The 16,687-nt window shown below is 41.9% G+C and overlaps 1 protein-coding gene across 6 annotated transcripts in view; it reads right to left on the bottom strand.

The window, feature by feature from the left end:
* The window catches only part of EIF2AK4 (eukaryotic translation initiation factor 2 alpha kinase 4), a 107,240-nt gene that overhangs the window by 11,788 nt on the left and 78,765 nt on the right, over positions 1 to 16,687 (bottom strand). For 5 of the 6 annotated variants that reach the window (XR_013395497.1, XR_001445839.3, XM_028850731.2 and 2 more), the window contains 7 exons: positions 15,637 to 15,753; positions 14,029 to 14,094; positions 8,474 to 8,644; positions 7,904 to 8,038; positions 5,894 to 6,001; positions 4,084 to 4,212; positions 2,220 to 2,306 (listed from right to left, as the gene is read on the bottom strand). Coding sequence is in view for 4 of the 6 variants with exons in the window: in XM_028850731.2 (XP_028706564.2) it covers positions 2,220 to 2,306; positions 4,084 to 4,212; positions 5,894 to 6,001; positions 7,904 to 8,038; positions 8,474 to 8,644; positions 14,029 to 14,094; positions 15,637 to 15,753 (813 nt within the window). In the remaining 2 variants the exon portion in view is untranslated. The remainder of the gene's footprint in view (positions 1 to 2,219; positions 2,307 to 4,083; positions 4,213 to 5,893; positions 6,002 to 7,903; positions 8,039 to 8,473; positions 8,645 to 14,028; positions 14,095 to 15,636; positions 15,754 to 16,687) is intronic. The other variant, XM_077939089.1, reaches the window with a different exon arrangement.

The following is a 16,687-nucleotide window of genomic DNA, read 5'->3' as shown; positions in this document are numbered from 1 at the left end:
TCCAAAATGAGCAAAAGGAAGAAAATAGTAATGGGTAAGAGTGGAGATGAATAAAAGAGAAAACACACGAGCAAATAAAAACTCAGAAAAACCAATGACACCACAAGCTGGTTCTTGGAAAGACAAAATTGATCAATCTCTAGCCAGGCTGATTAGACAAAAAAGAGGGAAGACACAAATTACCCGTATCAGGTCTGAAGGAGAGAGCAACACTGCAGATCCTGGAGACAGTGAAACAATAACAGGGAAATATTTGAAAACTCAGATGAAATGGAAAAGTTCTGGGAAAGATATAAACTACCAAAGCTGCCTCTAGAAGAAAGAGGTGACCAGAATAGCTCTCTATGTAGAAATACTTGAGGTTGGACTTCTAATATCAATCGTATACAGTATCTTACAGAAAACAGAAGAGGAGAGAACGCTCTCCATCTCATTTTATCAGGCCTGCATTACCCTGATATCAAAACCAAACAAAAACATTAGAAGAGAAAAATATTTTTAGGAAAGTTTTTTTTCCCTTTAAAAATAATTAGAAATAAACGTTAAGAGGTGGTATATTTAGGAACACTTTTAGTTGAGTACAAAAAAGTAAAACTGGTTACAAAGCAGTGAGAGGATATGCCTATCAGCAGAAATCAACTTTACTTATTCTTATTTTCTTAGATGGAAAAAGAGAACAAGAGAAGAAAAGTAGGAAAAAACCACAGCCAGTTTTTTTGTTTGTTTTGCTTTTTAAAGCTTTAATGAAGGTGGACTCTCTTTCTTATTTTATACACATTTTCCTCAGTAAGAAACCCAACAATGGAAAGGGAGAGCAGAGGGAATGGATTTCCAGCCACCTACACGGCCCGGGGCCTCAGTGTGAAGGCAAGTGTTCCACAGGTAACACCTGACTACTGAATTGTAAAAAAATCTCTGGCGTCTGTTGGCTGCATAAATGTCTTCTTTTGAGAAGTGTCTGTTCATATCCTTTGCCCACTTTTTGATGGGGTTGTTTGTTTTTTTCTTGTAAATTTGTTTGACTTCTTTGTAGGTTCTGGATAGAACCTACCCTTTGTTAGATTCTACCCTTTGTTAGGTTTTTGTTAGGTTTGTTAGAACCTATCCTTTGTTAGGTTCTGGATAGAACCTACCCTTTGTTAGATTAGTAGATTGCAAAAATTTTCTCCCATTCTGTAGGTTGCCTGCTCACTCTGATGGTAGTTTCTTTTGCTGTGCAGAAGCTCTTTAGTTTAATTAGACCCCATTTGTCAATTTTGGCTTTTGTTGCCATTGCTTTTGGTGTTTTAGACATGAAGTCCTTGCCCATGGCTATGTCCTGAATGGTATTGCCTAGGTTTTCTTCTAGGGTTTTTATGGTTTTAGGTCTAACATTTAAGTCTCTAATCCATCTTGAATTAATTTTTGTATAAGGAGTAAGGAAGGGATCACACATGAAAAAATGCTCATCATCACTCGCCATCAGAGAAATGCAAATCAAAACCACGAGATACCATCTCACACCAGTTAGAATGGCAATCATTAAAAAGTCAGGAAACAAAAGGTGCTGGAGAGGATGTGGAGAAATAGGAACGCTTTTACACTGTTGGTGGGACTGTAAACTAGTTCAACCATTGTGGAAGACAGTGTGGCGATTCCTCAAGGATCTAGAACTAGAAATACCATTTGACCCAGCCATCCCATTACTGGGGATATACCCAAAGGATTCAAAATCATGCTGCTATAAAGACACATGCACATGTATGTTTATTGTGGCACTATTCACAATAGCAAAGACTTGGAATCAACCCAAATGTCCATCAATGACAGACTGGATTAAGAAAATGTGGCACATATACACCATGGAATACTATGCAGCCATAAAAAAGGATGAGTTCATGTCCTTTGCAGGGACATGGATGCAGCTGGAAACCATCATTCTCAGCAAACTATCACAAGGACAGAAAACCAAACACCACATGTTCTCACTCATAGGTGGGAAATGAACAACAAGATCACTTAGATACAGGAAGGGGAACATCACACACCGGGGTCTATTGTGGGGTGGGGGGAGCAGGGAGGGATAGCATTAGGAGATACACCTAATGCAAATGACGAGTTAATGGGTGCAGCACACCGACATGGCACATGTATACATATGTAACAAACCTGCACATTGTGCACATGCACCCTAGAACTTAAAGTATTAAAAAAAAAAAAAAAATCTCTGGCGTCTTTACCTTGACATGGCTTCCTTCTTTATCCGAGACAAGGGCCACATAGGTGATTTCATGATGTCTGCAGTACTCTTGTAATTCCTCTTGGGACTGAAACAAACAAACATAGTGTAGAAAATAAACACAGAGCACCTGGAACAGCTTTAAGTAATTAAGGAGAATGAAAATACTGTTTCCAATTATATTCTCAATGTGAATTACTAAATGTGCTGACTTCAGGGAGATAGAAATATTAAGGAAGAAGCATACAGAATTCAAGGGAGGAACAAGGCCTCTCTTGCCTTCCTTACCTTCATGATTGTTCTAAGGGGCCATGAATAATCAATCAATAGTAAGAGGTTTTCAAAAGCTTCAAGACTTAATAAAAGATGCCCCAAATTATACAACACAACACACACACACACACTGAAAAAGCCTCTGAGGAAAATGAAGCAAACGAAGGAAATAAGGGAAGGTGAAAAGCACAATTGAAGAAACAAACCAGGACAGGGCAGAGAAGCCTGCGGGATGCCACTGTACAGGACTGAGGTCACTGACCACTAGGCTTGGATTTTACTGCAGGACAGAACACTTCTCTAATGATTTATGAAACAAGTGAACAAGTAGAAGAGGACATTGTTCTGTCAAATGATTAAAAATTGTTGCTCAAGGCCGGGCGCGGTGGCTCAAGCCTGTAATCCCAGCACTTTGGGAGGCCAAGAAGGGCGGATCTCGAGGTCAGGAGATCGAGACCATCCTGGCTAACACAGTGAAACCCCGTCTCTACTAAAAATACAAAAAACTAGCCGGGCGAGGTGGCGGGCGCCTGTAGTCCCAGCTACTCGGGAGGCTGAGGCAGGAGAATGGCGTAAACCCGGGAGGCGGAGCTTGCAGTGAGCTGAGATCCGGCCACTGCACTCCAGCCTGGGCGACAGAGCGAGACTTCGTCTCAAAAAAAAAAAATTGTTGCTCAGTACACTTCTGATATGAATTTTGATACAAACCACACACACACACACACACACACACACACAAACACGCGAGTAAACAGCAGCAGCTTCAGAAGCCTCCCGGCAGGTGATGTAAACAGAGCAGGTGGGAGGGTGGTGGGTCTGTGTCCCTGGTCATCGCCATGCTCTGGGGCACCTTTAGTGTGGGCGAATGTGGGTACAACCTGGATGATCTCCTGGAAGTGTACCCCTTCTATGATCTGCTTACACCCCCCATTCCAAAGGGCAGGCATGTGTCCTGGGTGCCACTTTCCACACCTCCACACCCATGGCAAGTGTCAGGCCTGCATGCTGTGGGAGGTCTCAGGATACAGAGCTCAAAACACACTAAGCACCGAGTGCCTTCACAAGTGTGGTAGGCTGGTGTACAGCCCTGCAAAGGTGTCCATATCCTCATTCCTAGAACCTGTGAGTGATCAACCAGGATTATCTGGGTGGGCTCAGTGTAATCACAGGGTGCATATATGAGAGAGCTGGACAGTAAGAACAGAAGCACAGGTCAACGAGGAAGGAGGTGCTTCATTGTTGAGTGTGATGATGGAGGAAGAAGCCATGAGCCAAGGAATGCAGGAGGCCTCTAGGAGCTGGAAAAGGCAAGGACACAGATTCTCCCCTAGAGCTTCCAGAGGAGCCAGCCCTGTTGAATTTAACCCAGTGAAAGTGCTTTTGGATTTCTGACTTCCAGAAATGTAAGATAAATAGGTGTTTAAGCCAGTAAGTTTGTGGTAATTGGTTACTGCAGCAATCAGAAACTAACACAGGAGGCGACTCGAATTACAGAGATAAACAGAGTCTGACAGTCTAAAGGTGCAGAGGATATATGCCATGAGAGCCATAGCTGTTCGCACTTCACTCACAGGTGCCTTTTGTCCCATTACCTGCGACCAGTCGTACATGATTTCTGCTGTGATGCCTGCTGTCCAGAGTTTCTGGGTTAGGTTGATGGCCCTGGACATGGACATCTGGCCAACACTTACAACCAGGAGGTCACAAGAGCCTATTGTAACCTGGATCAGAAACAGAACGGTTACAGTTAGAGGAGCAAGACTGCAGGCATGGAAGTGAAACCAGCATCAGGAGAGGAGGCAGCATTCTTGGGAGGATGGGCATTCCTGAAATCCTGTATAGAAACGCAGCGTGCCGAAGGCCTGGCTTCAAAACAACATTGTAAAAAAAAAAAAAAAAAAAAAAAAAAAAAAAAAAAAAAGACACAGTCAAAAAACTTTTTCTTTTTTTTTCTGAGACAGAGTCTCGCTCTGTTGCCCAGGCTAGTATACAGTGGCACGATCTCAGCTCACTGTAACCTCTGCCTCCTGGGTTTAAGCAAGTCTCCTGCCTCAGCCTCCAGAGTGGCTGGGATTACAGGCGTGCACCACCATGCCTGGCTAAAATTTTTTTTTTTTTAATATTTTTAGTAGGCATGATGTTCTGCCTTGTTGGCCAGGCTGCTCTCAAACTTCTGGCCTCAAGTGATCCACCTGCCTTGGCCTTATTGGGATACAACTGGGATTACAGGCATGAGCCACCATGCTCAGCCATAGTAAAAAAAAAATGTTATATTAGTCTTTCAAGACAGAAATTATTTCAACTACCTTGAGCCATTTAGGAAAATACTATTTTTCTCTGGGAAAACTAATCTTGCCTGAAATATAAGGGGGGAAAAAAGCTATTTCTAGCTTTGCAGACCACAGCAGGATTTTTTTTTTTTTTTTTTTTTTTTGACAGGGTCTGGCTCTGTTGCCAAAGCTGGAGTGCAAGTGGCATGATTTCAGCTCACTACAACCTCCCCGTCCTGGGTTCAAGCGATTGTCCCATCTCAGCCTCCTGAGTAGCTGGAACTACAGGTGCATAGCTAATTAACCACGCCTGGCTAATTTTTGTATTTTTTGGTAGAGATGAGGTTTTGCTATGTTGCCCAGGCTAGTCTTGAACCCCAGGGCTCAAGCGATCTGCCTGCCTTGCCCTTCCAAAGTGCTGGGATTATAGGCATGAGCCACCATGCCTGGCCTGAATAAGAAATTTTGATAAGAGCCTGTCAATAACTCTAACATCTCACTTTTATATGGTACATTACAGATAAGGAAAGTGAGGCTAGGGAAGGATGAATTAATTGTCTAAGGCAGAAGTCTTTAACCTTTTTGGCACCAGGGACTGGTTTCACGGAAGAAAATTTTTCCATGGATGGTGCGGGGGTGGGGAGGAGATGGTTTTGGAATGAAACTATTCCACCTCGGGTCATCAGGCATTAGTTAGATTCTCATAAGGAGCGTCCAGCCTAGATCCCTCGCGTGCACAGTTCACAAGGTTCATGCTCCTGTAGACTCTAATGCCACCACTGATCTGACAGGAGGTGGAGCTCAGGTGGTAATGTTTACTAGCCCGCTGCTCACCTCCTGCTGTGCAGCCCAGTTCCTAACAGGTTCCTAACCCAGATGAGTACTAGTCTGCCGCCCGGGAGTTGGGGACCCCTGGTCTAAGGTCACCCAGCTAGAGAACAGATGGTAAGGACTGAAATGCAGGGATTGACATCAAGTCTTAGGCTTGTCTACCATATTAAAGGTAAGTTTCAAAACCCTGGGTCTATAGCTTTCACATCTGAAGCCCCATGTAAATGACTGCAAAAGGCAAATCGTACTTTTAGAAAAGAAAGACACCTCGAAGCATGCTGGGAAGCCAAGCCAGACTTACAGGTTCCTCCATGTTGAGGACAGCAGCAGATATCTTGTCTATAGCTATGCTGACCCCAATGGCAGTGGGAACTGGCCCCAGTGCTTGTGGCCCCCTAAACTGGGGAATCTGTGGAGAGACATAAACAGTTACGGTTATGAAATAGCAAAGAAAATGTGATTACGGGGAAAACAATGATTAAAGAGTGAGCACTCTGTCAGCAGCTCATCATCAAAGAGTTCAACAAAAAGAAATGTGTGTGTGTAGTAAAAGAGAGAAGCAAGCACACATGCAAATTTAGAAAAATATTAACAAATGTTACATCTAACTCTGAACTGTTCAATATGGCAGCCACTAGTCACAAGTGACCACTGAGCATTTGAAATACAGCTAATCCCAATTGACACATGCTGTACATGTAAAACACGTACTGGCTGCAAAGACTTTGAAACAAATGTAAAATCCTTGTTAATAATTTTTAGAAGTTTGAGTACATGTTGAAATAATATTTTGGATATACTAGGTTAAATAAAATATATTATAAAATTGATACCACTTGTCTCTTTTTGCTTAATGTTACTAAATAGTTAAAATTCCAGGTCAGGTGTGGTGGCTCACACCCATAATCCCAGTGCTTTGAAAGGCCGAGGCAGGAGGATTGCTTGCAGCCAGGAGTGTGAGATCATCCTGGACAAAAATGTCCCATAACCTCAAGGACATTCATGTCACTGGGGTCATAGAAGGAGAGAAAAAAGAGGGTGAGACTGAAAAAAAAATTCAAAGAAATAACGCCTGAAGAAATCCCCCAAATTCATGAAAGACATACACCTATAGATTTAAGAAGCTAAGCAAACCCTTAACAGGATAAATCCAAAGAAACTCATGCCAAGACACATCATAATTTAACTTGAAACTAAAGACAAAGAAAAGAATCTTTAAAGCATCAAGTCAGAAATACCTTCCCTATAGGGGAAAAGTAATTCAAATAACAGCAAATTTCTCATCACAAACCAGAAATTTGGGGTAAATACAACAGACTTTCTCCTCCCCTTGAGTTTTCTAATTATATTTAACAGTAAAGTAAAAAATTTAACACTGTTTGATGTGGATCTCAATGTATTAGAAGAAATATTTAAGACAATTATATTATAAATGGGGCATGAGGTAAAGTGTGTATGTAAAGTGTGTATGTATACCTCCCTGTATGTATGTCTGACATACAGGGAGGTAAAGTGTCTACATTTCATTTGAATTGATAAGATGTTGATACCCATAAATCTTTGTGGTGATAGAATAGTTCTGTACCTTGATTACGGTGGTTGTTATGGGAATGTACACATGGTAAAATGGAAAAGAATGATGCACATACATTGTACAAATGTCAGCTTTCTGGTTTTGATATTTTACTATGCTTATGCAAGGGGCAGTGCGGTGGCTCACGCCTGTAATCCCAGCACTCTGAGAGGCTGAGGCGGGTGGATTGCTTGAGCTCAGGAGTTTGAGACCAGCCTGGGCAACACGACAAAACCCTGTCTGTACTGAAAATACAAAAAATTAGCTGGGTGTGGTGGTGCATGCCTGTAGTCTCAGCTACTTGGGAGGCTAAGGTGAGAGAATCGTTTGAGCCCAGGGAGGTTGAGGCTGCAGTGAGCCAAGATTATGCCACTGCACTCCAGCCAGGGTGACAGAGCAAGGCCCTGTCTCCAAAAAATAAATAAATAAAAATAAATAAATAAATAAATATATATATATATACACACACACACACACACACACAGAGTAAATGGTACATGAGACCTCTCTATACTATCTTTGCAACTATCCTGCAAAATAATATAATTTTGTTTAAGTTTAAACAACTACAAATGTGGTTCACATTATATTTCTATTCCTAGATGAAAGATATATTAATAGAAGTATCCAATGATAATACTGGTTCAAATTTTTGGTGTTAGTTTGAAAATTTCAAAATAACAAGTTGAGAAGAAATAAAATTAAGTCAGAACAAATAAATAAAGGGCAAGCCCTCACCAGCAGGTCATATCTGCCTCCAGCTGCGAGGATTTCAGGTACAGCCCTTTGCCTTCGTTTGATGAATGCCACAAACTGGAAGATGATTCCATTGTGCTGTTGCACCTTGTAAACCAAGCCCAAATTAATCAAGACCTATAAAGAGAGATGCCATACAAATGTGTCAAGGGTTTGAAAGTTAGAATGTGGAATACAATGCTGAAAACGGTGTTTCCCATCAATAGCATCAGAACAATCTATTTAGCATAAACAAAATATTTAGTAAGATCTAGCACAAAGTCTGTTTAACAATAGCCTGACATGTAAAATAAATTCTCTTCTCTTTAAGAATAACCACCTCTCTGAGGCTAACACAGTAAGAACTGCTTCATGATAGGAACAGTAGCACTTGCAAAGAAATCCTGATGTAAGCCAAAATTATTACTAAATATCAAATGCTCCAAAACACAGAAAGCAGTTTTTCTGGAAAAATAAAACACTAACTAGCATTAGTGAAATGAAACACATTTCCTCCCTGTGCTATTAGTAATGCTACACATTTGTACTGCCAGTATCAAACTGTTGCCAAACCTGTAACTTGATGCCGAGTTTCTTCAACAGTCCAACAACCTCCTCTAGGTCTTTTAAGCCATACTTCACCAACTGCGCAATACCTGTTTTCTGTTTTATTAATGAATTGATTGTTGGCATTAGATCTTGCAAATCTCCCTTCTGTTCAATAAACTTGTAGAGTCGACACAACTGGAAAGCAAAGGGGCACAGTTAGCTGCCCATCTATGGCAGGGGAAGACTCTCTTTGCGCCGACTGTGTGCACCTGCAGGAGCGGGAGCACATGGGACCATACGATTATCTTTGTGGTCAAAGATTATTTTAGCCTTTGCTACAATCCTGACTAAGGATTATCCTCTTCCAACAACTCGAAAGCACCTCAGACACATACTAATGGTTCACTTTTATTCAGATACATTTACTCACACTTAATGCTGACTCAGCAAAGTAGACCCTGGCACTAGCAGAGCTTCCATTATCTATTTTCAGGCCAGTATTTTTCCTCTTTACCCTTCTCATTCTCATGAATTCCTGTTACCACAGGCATACACATGGGGGGACAAGGAGGCAGAGTCTGACTTGTTTTAATTCAGAATTAGCTAGAAATTCCCTTCCTTGGCTTGAATCCTTCCTATTTGCAACCTTGAGATGTCTTCTCCTGTGGGCAGCCTCCTGATCCTCCCCCCTTCCTTCTCCTCCCACCTGGATGCCAGATCCTGGCTCTCACCAGCTGTACTCATTGACTGCCCAAGAAGAGGGCAGTGCAGGAAACAACCATAGTCATGAAGCCAGAAAGAAAACTCACAGCAGCTAAAGTAGAAATTATTAAGAAACAAAATTATAGCCATTTTAAGACTGTAGGCAAGTAGAACCTAGTTCATCCATAAATTGGCACATGAAAACTAAGGGCTGAATGAAGGCTAAGCTTGACATAGCTTAATCTTAGAGTTAATCATAAATCACTTAAATTTTTAAAAAATCCAAAAAATGTTAAAGCCTCCTATAATCTTGATATGGTTTTGCTGTGTCCCTACCCAAATCTCATCTTGATTGTAGCTCCCACAATTCCCATGTGTCATGGGAGGGATCCAGTGGGAGGTAATTGAATCATGTGGGCGGGTCCCTCCCATGATAGTCTCATGATAGTGAATAAGTCTCACAAGAGCTGATGGCTTTATAAAGAGGAATTTCCCTGCACAAGTTCTCTCTCTTTGCCTGCTGCCAACCATGTAAGACATGACTTGTTCCTCCTTGCTCTCCACCATGATTGTGAGCCCTCCTAAGCCACATGGAACTGTGAGTCCATTAAACCTCTTTCCTTTATAAATTACCCAGTCTCGTGTATGTCTTTATTAGCAGCACAAGAGCAGACTAATACAGTAAATTGGTACTGGTAGAGTGGGGCACTGCTGTAAAGATACCCAAAAATATGGAAGTGACTTTGGAACTGGTTAACAGGCAGAGGTTGGAACAGTTTGGAGGGCTCAGAAGAAGACAGGAAAATGTGGGAAAGTTTGGAACTTCCTAGAGACTTGTTGAATGGCTTTGACCAAAATGCTGATAATGATATGGTCAATGAAATCCAGGCTGAGGTGGTCTCAGATGGAGACGAGGAACTTGTTGGGAACTGAAGTAAAGGTGATTCTTGCTATGTTTTAGCAAAGAGACTGGCAGCATTTTGCCTCTTCCCTAGAGATTTGTGGAACTTTAAACTTGAGGGAGATGATTTTGGGTATCTGGCAGAAGAAATTTCTAAGCAACAAAGCATCAAGAGGTGACTTGGGTGCTGTTAAGAGCATTCAATTTTAAAAGGAAAACAGACCATATAAGTTCAAAAAATTTGCAGCCTGATGATGAGATAGAAAAGAAAACCCCATTTTCTGAGAAGAAATTCAAGCCAGCTGCAGAAATTTGCATAAGTAACAAGGAGCCAAATGTTAATCACCAAAACAATGGGGAAAATGTCTTCAGGGCATGTCAGAGGTCTTCATGGCAGGCCCTCCCATCACAGGCCTGGAGGCCTAGGAGGAAAAAAAAAATGGTTTCATGGGCTGGGCCCAGGGCCTCCCCGCCCCGCCCGCTCTCTGTAGCTTAGGGACTTGGTGCCCTGTGTCTAAGCTGCTCCACCCATGGCTAAAAGGGGCCAAGGTATAGCTCAGACTGCTGCTTCAGAGGGTGCAAGCCCCAAGCCTTGGCAGCTTCCATGTGGTGTTGAGCCTGCAGGTGCACAGAAAACAAGAATTGAGGTTTGGAACCTCCACCTAGATTTCAGAGGATGTATGGAAATGCTTGGATGCCCAGGCAGAAATTTGCTGCAGGGGTGGGGCCCTTATGGAGAACCTCTGCTAGGGCAGTGCAGAAGGGAAATGTGGGTTTGCAGCCCCCATACAGAGTCCCTACTAAATGCCAGCCCATGAAAGCATCCAGGAGGGAGGCTGTACCCTGCAAAGCCACAGAGGGGGAGCTGCCCAAAGCCATGGGAGCCTACCCCTGGCATCAGCGTCACCTGGATGTAACACATGGAGTCAAAGCAGACCATTTTGGAGCTCTAAGATTTGACTATCCCGCTGGATTCTGTACTTGCGTGGGGCCTTTAGCCCCTCTGTTCTGGCCAATTTCTCCCATTTGGAATGGGCGTATTTATCCAATGACTGTACCCTCATTGTATTCAGGAAGTAACTAACTTGTTTTTGAGTTTACAGGCTCATAGGTAGAAGGTTCTTGCCTTGTCTCAGATAGGACTTTGGACTGTGGACTTTTGAGTTAATGCTGAAATGAGTTACGACTTTTGGGGACTGTCAGGAAGGCATGATTGGTTTTGAAATGTGAGGACATGAAATTTGGGAGGGGCCATGGGCGGAATGATATGGTTTGGCTGTGTCCCCACCCAAATTTCTTTTTTTTTTTTTTTTTTTTTTTTTTTTTGAGACAGAGTCTTGCTTTGTCACCCAGGCTAGAGTGCAGTGGCCGGATCTCAGCTCACTGCAAGCTCCGCCTCCCAGGTTCACGCCATTCTCCTGGCTCAGCCTCCCGCGTAGCTGGGACTACAGGCGCCCGCCACCTCGCCCGGCTAGTTTTTTTGTATGTTTTAGTAGAGACGGCGTTTCACCATGTTAGCCAGGATGGTCTCGATCTCCTGACCTCGTGATCCGCCCGTCTCGGCCTCCCAAAGTGCTGGGATTACAGGCTTGAGCCACCGCGCCCGGCCTCCAAATTTCATCTTTAATTGTAGCTCCCACAATTCCCTTGTGTCACGGGAGGGACCCAGTGGGAGGTAATTGAATCATGGGGGTGGGTCTTTCCTATGCTGGTCTTGTGATAGTAAATAAGTCTCAAGAGATCTGATGGTTTTATAAAGAGGAGTTCCCCTGCACAAGTTCTCTCTCTTTGCCTTCTGCTATTCATATAAGACATGACTTGCTCCTCCTTGCCTTCCACCATGATTGTGAGGTCTCCCCAGCCATGTGGAACTGAGAGTCCATTAAACCTCTTCCCTTTATAAATTACCCACCCTCAGATATATCTTTATTAGCAGTGTGAGAACAGACTAATACAAATCTGCTTACTATATTAAAGATAAAAATTTTGGCTGGGTGCAATGGCTCACGCCTGCAATTCCTCTATAAAAAAGAAAAAAAAAATTAACTGGGAGGCTGAGGCAGAAAGATCTCTTGAGCCCAAGAGCTTGAGGTTACATTGAACTATGATTGTGCCACTGTAATTTAGCCTGTGTGACAGTGCAAGACCCTATCTCAAAAAAAAAAAAAAAAATTAAATTTAAAATCATGTATTTAAAATATTTTTTCAGAAAATAAAAATGATTTCTTCCCTATAAATTTGAACATTAAATTACCTCAATAATAAACTATCAGAAGCACTGGAGTCAGTGTCTCCAGATTTTGGTCCTCACCCTATCATCAACTAACTCCATGTGACTCAGGACAAATCACAACATCTCTTCAGGCCTCAGGTGTCTCATTTGTGAAATAAGAGGAGTGGGTCAGATATGTGAAACTCTTTGGCAATATTTCTACTCCCCTTCCTAATACCCTTACAGTACATTTCAAAATAATCAAAGTACCAAATGCCTTTATTAGATACTATTTTTCTGTTTTTAAATGAATCAAACACATGTCAAATTAATGCTTAGCATCATCAAATAACCAGTGGTTAGAGATTAAACAGAAAGAAAAGTTGACATGTGAACAACCAATGTGGTTATTACGTCCAAACGTATATTTATAAGACTTTCTTAAAAAAAGAAAAGACGTTCTGAAATGTGACTTTAGTTCAATTAACCTTTTGGGTTGGAAACTTTGGGTATAGAATCATTGAATTGGGTAGTCTTGTGCAGATTCTCTGTGCTATTTACACATGGGACTATTTCTGCACATAGGTGTGTGCTGTGTACATGTTCAGATTATATGTAAATACTGTATATTGTTCTTCATATTTGGATATTTAGCTGTTGGGTTACTTTGCATATCATTACTATCTCCCCCAATATTAAATATTTAAGATTTAACCTGGCTCAATTTTCAGAACTCCTAGTGCTATGCATCTGGTTTAGTTTCCCTACCTGCAAAGGGGAGATTTCTTTGAACTGTGGTTTCTGTGTGCCCTTTGAAAGTTGTTTTACAGAGTTGAGGGCAGATACGTGCTGCGCATAGCCCCTTGTGGCTTTTTAAAGGCCAATATGAACTAAGAACTGAATGCAGTGTATGGACTCCTCTTTGCATCCCTGCCACTGTGCCTGTCACACTGTAGGTGTCCGAAAGATTGAGTGACTCTGCCTTCCCTGTGTACAATCATATTTTAATCTATCCCATATGTGAATTTTGCTGATCAACACAAGATCATATAATTGAGTGTCAGACAAGAGGCTAGAAGGGTTCTGGGAAATTAAAAAAGAACTTTTCTTATTTAAATATTCAGGAAAATGTACAAAATCCCTGTTGTCTTCTGTCGTTCAGCTACTCAATTAAGTGTGGGTTACTGTACCAAAGATCTGGGATCAATCTGATGCCTATGGAGAGAATATGACCAAACTGTTTACTCCATAAGATCTCCCTTACTGATGATGGGATCAAATGTAAGATTTTAAGATTAAGAGACGTACCAGAAAAGCAAGAGCTTTATTTCAACTCTGAGGAGTTAGAAGACATGGAGGTAGGGGAAGGGTAGCTCCCCAGATGAATTTGCAGAATTCTGTGCCTCCTTCTAGTCCCGTATAATCTAATTCAAAAGAGGACAACTGGTATTAGGTCTGTTCAGCAGGAGGCTCTACCAGGCACAGTTCTATAAGGGGTGTCAAAGAAAAGTATTTGCTGATCAAGAAAGAGCAGGATGATTACAGCATATCAAGAAGAAGCATGGAGAGACACTCTTTGATCACAGCATTAGTTTCTCCCTTCTAAGCCCAGAGGTTGCCATGGTACCTAACACTCAAGGGGAAAACCGCATCTGCGAGGCAGTAGGAAGCGCTGCTACCCTACTGCAACGAGAATTTGGTGACATTTTCTGGTAGCACAAAATTACAGAGAAAGCTGTAATAATACCATTAGAAGGTACTTACACTATTAGAAGACAAAGACAGATTACAAAATTTAGCTTCTACTTCTCTCCTCGTCAGCTTCTCTGTCTAATGTGGAAGAAAAAGGTAACAATGAGAGTCGCCAAATGTGGCCCTGAACAAGACACAATTTCCAGGCTAATTCTGAGAATTACAGCCTTCATTTTGAACAAACTGCTCCTAATGGTACAGAATAGATTTAATTCTGTGATTAGAAAACGTTTTTCCCCCAATTCACATGAAACCATAATTAACTTATTATAAAATCTGAAAAACCGTCACATAAAAGAATTAAAAGGGGAAAGTTGTACTTGCTGAATGGTGAGGTGACCCAGATCTGGACAGGCTTAATGAGGGCATTTGTTTGGGCAGGGAGGGAGTCATTTTGCTCTGGGCTCCCCTAACAAAGGCCAGGCTCTGGGCATTTCATCCCATGCTGGCAGATGTGCTGTAGCCGTGGGACATGAATCAGTAAGAGCTGAAGCCCCTCGCACAATCCCTGGGGTTTCTGCCAGTGTCCGACTGACATCATATTGTATCTGTCACTGACAAATAGCAGCAGAGCTTTAGGGGGAGTAAAGAACCACTAAGAAACAAGCAGTAAATTCTGGGCCATTGATATGTACCTGCCAGATGAAAGAAAAGCTAGTTAATCCTTTTGGTGTATAAAAACAATAAGCCATTATGTAAGGACTTCCACTACTCTGTCTTAACCATAGACTTTCTGGCACTGTTAGTTCTTACATCTCCTGGATGCCTCTTATTCAATATGAGAACAAAACTTAACATGAAAAGATATTAGAAAACATAAGCATTCACTTCCATCCTAGCATCGTAATATAACACTAATTCATTTTTTCAATGCATCCCCCTCCAAGCTCTGTACCTGCACGTATACTATAAAGTAATGAATACTATGATGTGACTAAATTAGGGAAGAGTAACTGGAGGTACCATAGCCTCAGTCCCACAGGGAGGAGGTGGTAAATGAGGCCCCGCCAGAGGTCGAAGCCATTCTCCCCTAATTTAATCAATGCAAATCTACACATGACTTTACTGATAAGCACAGGAAGACTGGAAGAATCAAGAGCAAGGCGAACAGTCACTCTTCTTGGTCGCTGTAAAGGAAAGGTAATAGCAGCACTAGTGTGAGAGTGAAGTGAGTGCATCCATCAGAGGAACTCAGAACAATGCCTAGCTCACAGAGTGGGGCTCAGTCAATGTTAACTATCTTCGAAATTATTATTGGCAAGTATCAGGACCAATTACTTAGTGATTTCTTGCCTTAATAAGTAGGTTAGTGAAGAACTTTACTATCTCACAAATTAAATAATTTGATCTTTTAAAATTAGAAGTTAGCCTTTTGAAAAACACTCCAGCGGTTATTAGTAGCACAGGGCTGAGGATGGAACAAAAGCTCAACCAATACTTGTTAACTGTTGATACAATTAAAGCCAATTGGTTCTTTCACTTTAGAGCAATGAGGGAAAGAGATAAGACTCCCAATTCAGTTTCATGGCTGCATCGGTAAGAAAATCATCAGGAACTATTGTCATTATCTTTCAACATTAAGGTATTCTCTTTCAACATCGTAAGTAATTAAATGCTTACCACAGCATCATACAGAATAATGTAGACTTGACTGAGTTTGTCTTCTGGGATCCCACAGTGTAAGAGTATTGCTTTCAATAACATGGTATGGTTCAAATAAATACTGTAATTTCTTTCCTGGGATACGGAGAAAAATTACTATTTTCATTATAAAAGCAATTACTGGTACATGACCAAATCTGGGAACTTACCACGAATTTGTCATCCTAATACAATGGAAGGATTGAATTTAGCATATAGCTTCCTAGTTTATTTATTTATTTTTTTGAAATGGAGTCTCGCTCTGCTGCCCAGGCTGGAGTGCAGTGGTGAGATCTTGGCTCACTGCAAGCTCCGCCTCCCGGGTTCACACCATTCTCCTGCCTCAGCCTCCCAACTAGCTGGGACTACAGGCGCCCACCACCATGCCTGGCTAATTTTTTGTATTTTTAGTTGAGATGGGGTTTCACCATGTTAGTCAGGATGGTCTCGATCTCCTCACCTCATGATCTGCCCGCCTCGGCCTCCCAAAGTGCTGGGAGTACAGGCGTGAGCCACCGCGCCCGGCCCTAGTTTATTTTTTTACATACATTCTTTTTGCACTGTTATAGTCAAAATATACTCTAAGTTAATACCATATTATATACATCCAAAATACTCAGACTGGCTGGGGTGGTGGCTCATGCCTGTGTAATCCAAGCATTTTGGGAGGCCGAGGTTGGAGGATCCCTTGAGCTCAAGAGTTCAAGACCAGCCTGGGGAACATAAGGAAACTCCATCTCTGCAAAAAAAAAAAAAAAAATTAGCTGGGGTCAGTGGCACATGCCTGTAGATCCAGCTATTCAACCAGCAAGGCAGGAGGGCTGCTTGTGCCTGGAAGGTAGCGGCTGCAGTGAGCCGTGATAATGTCACTGCACACCATCCTGGGAGACAGAGGGAGACACTGTCTCAAAAACAAAACAAAACAAAACAAAAACAACTCTGGTCTTCAGCTATGTTAAAAAGCCCGAGATAGTTGATTTCAAAGACAAAAGGATCTGATCCAATAGTAATTGACTCATAAGCACAGGCT

This window comes from Macaca mulatta, chromosome 7 (assembly GCF_049350105.2).
Source record: "Macaca mulatta isolate MMU2019108-1 chromosome 7, T2T-MMU8v2.0, whole genome shotgun sequence".
Lineage (NCBI taxonomy): Eukaryota > Metazoa > Chordata > Mammalia > Primates > Cercopithecidae > Macaca > Macaca mulatta.
This window is presented reverse-complemented; position numbering and strand designations above follow the sequence as displayed.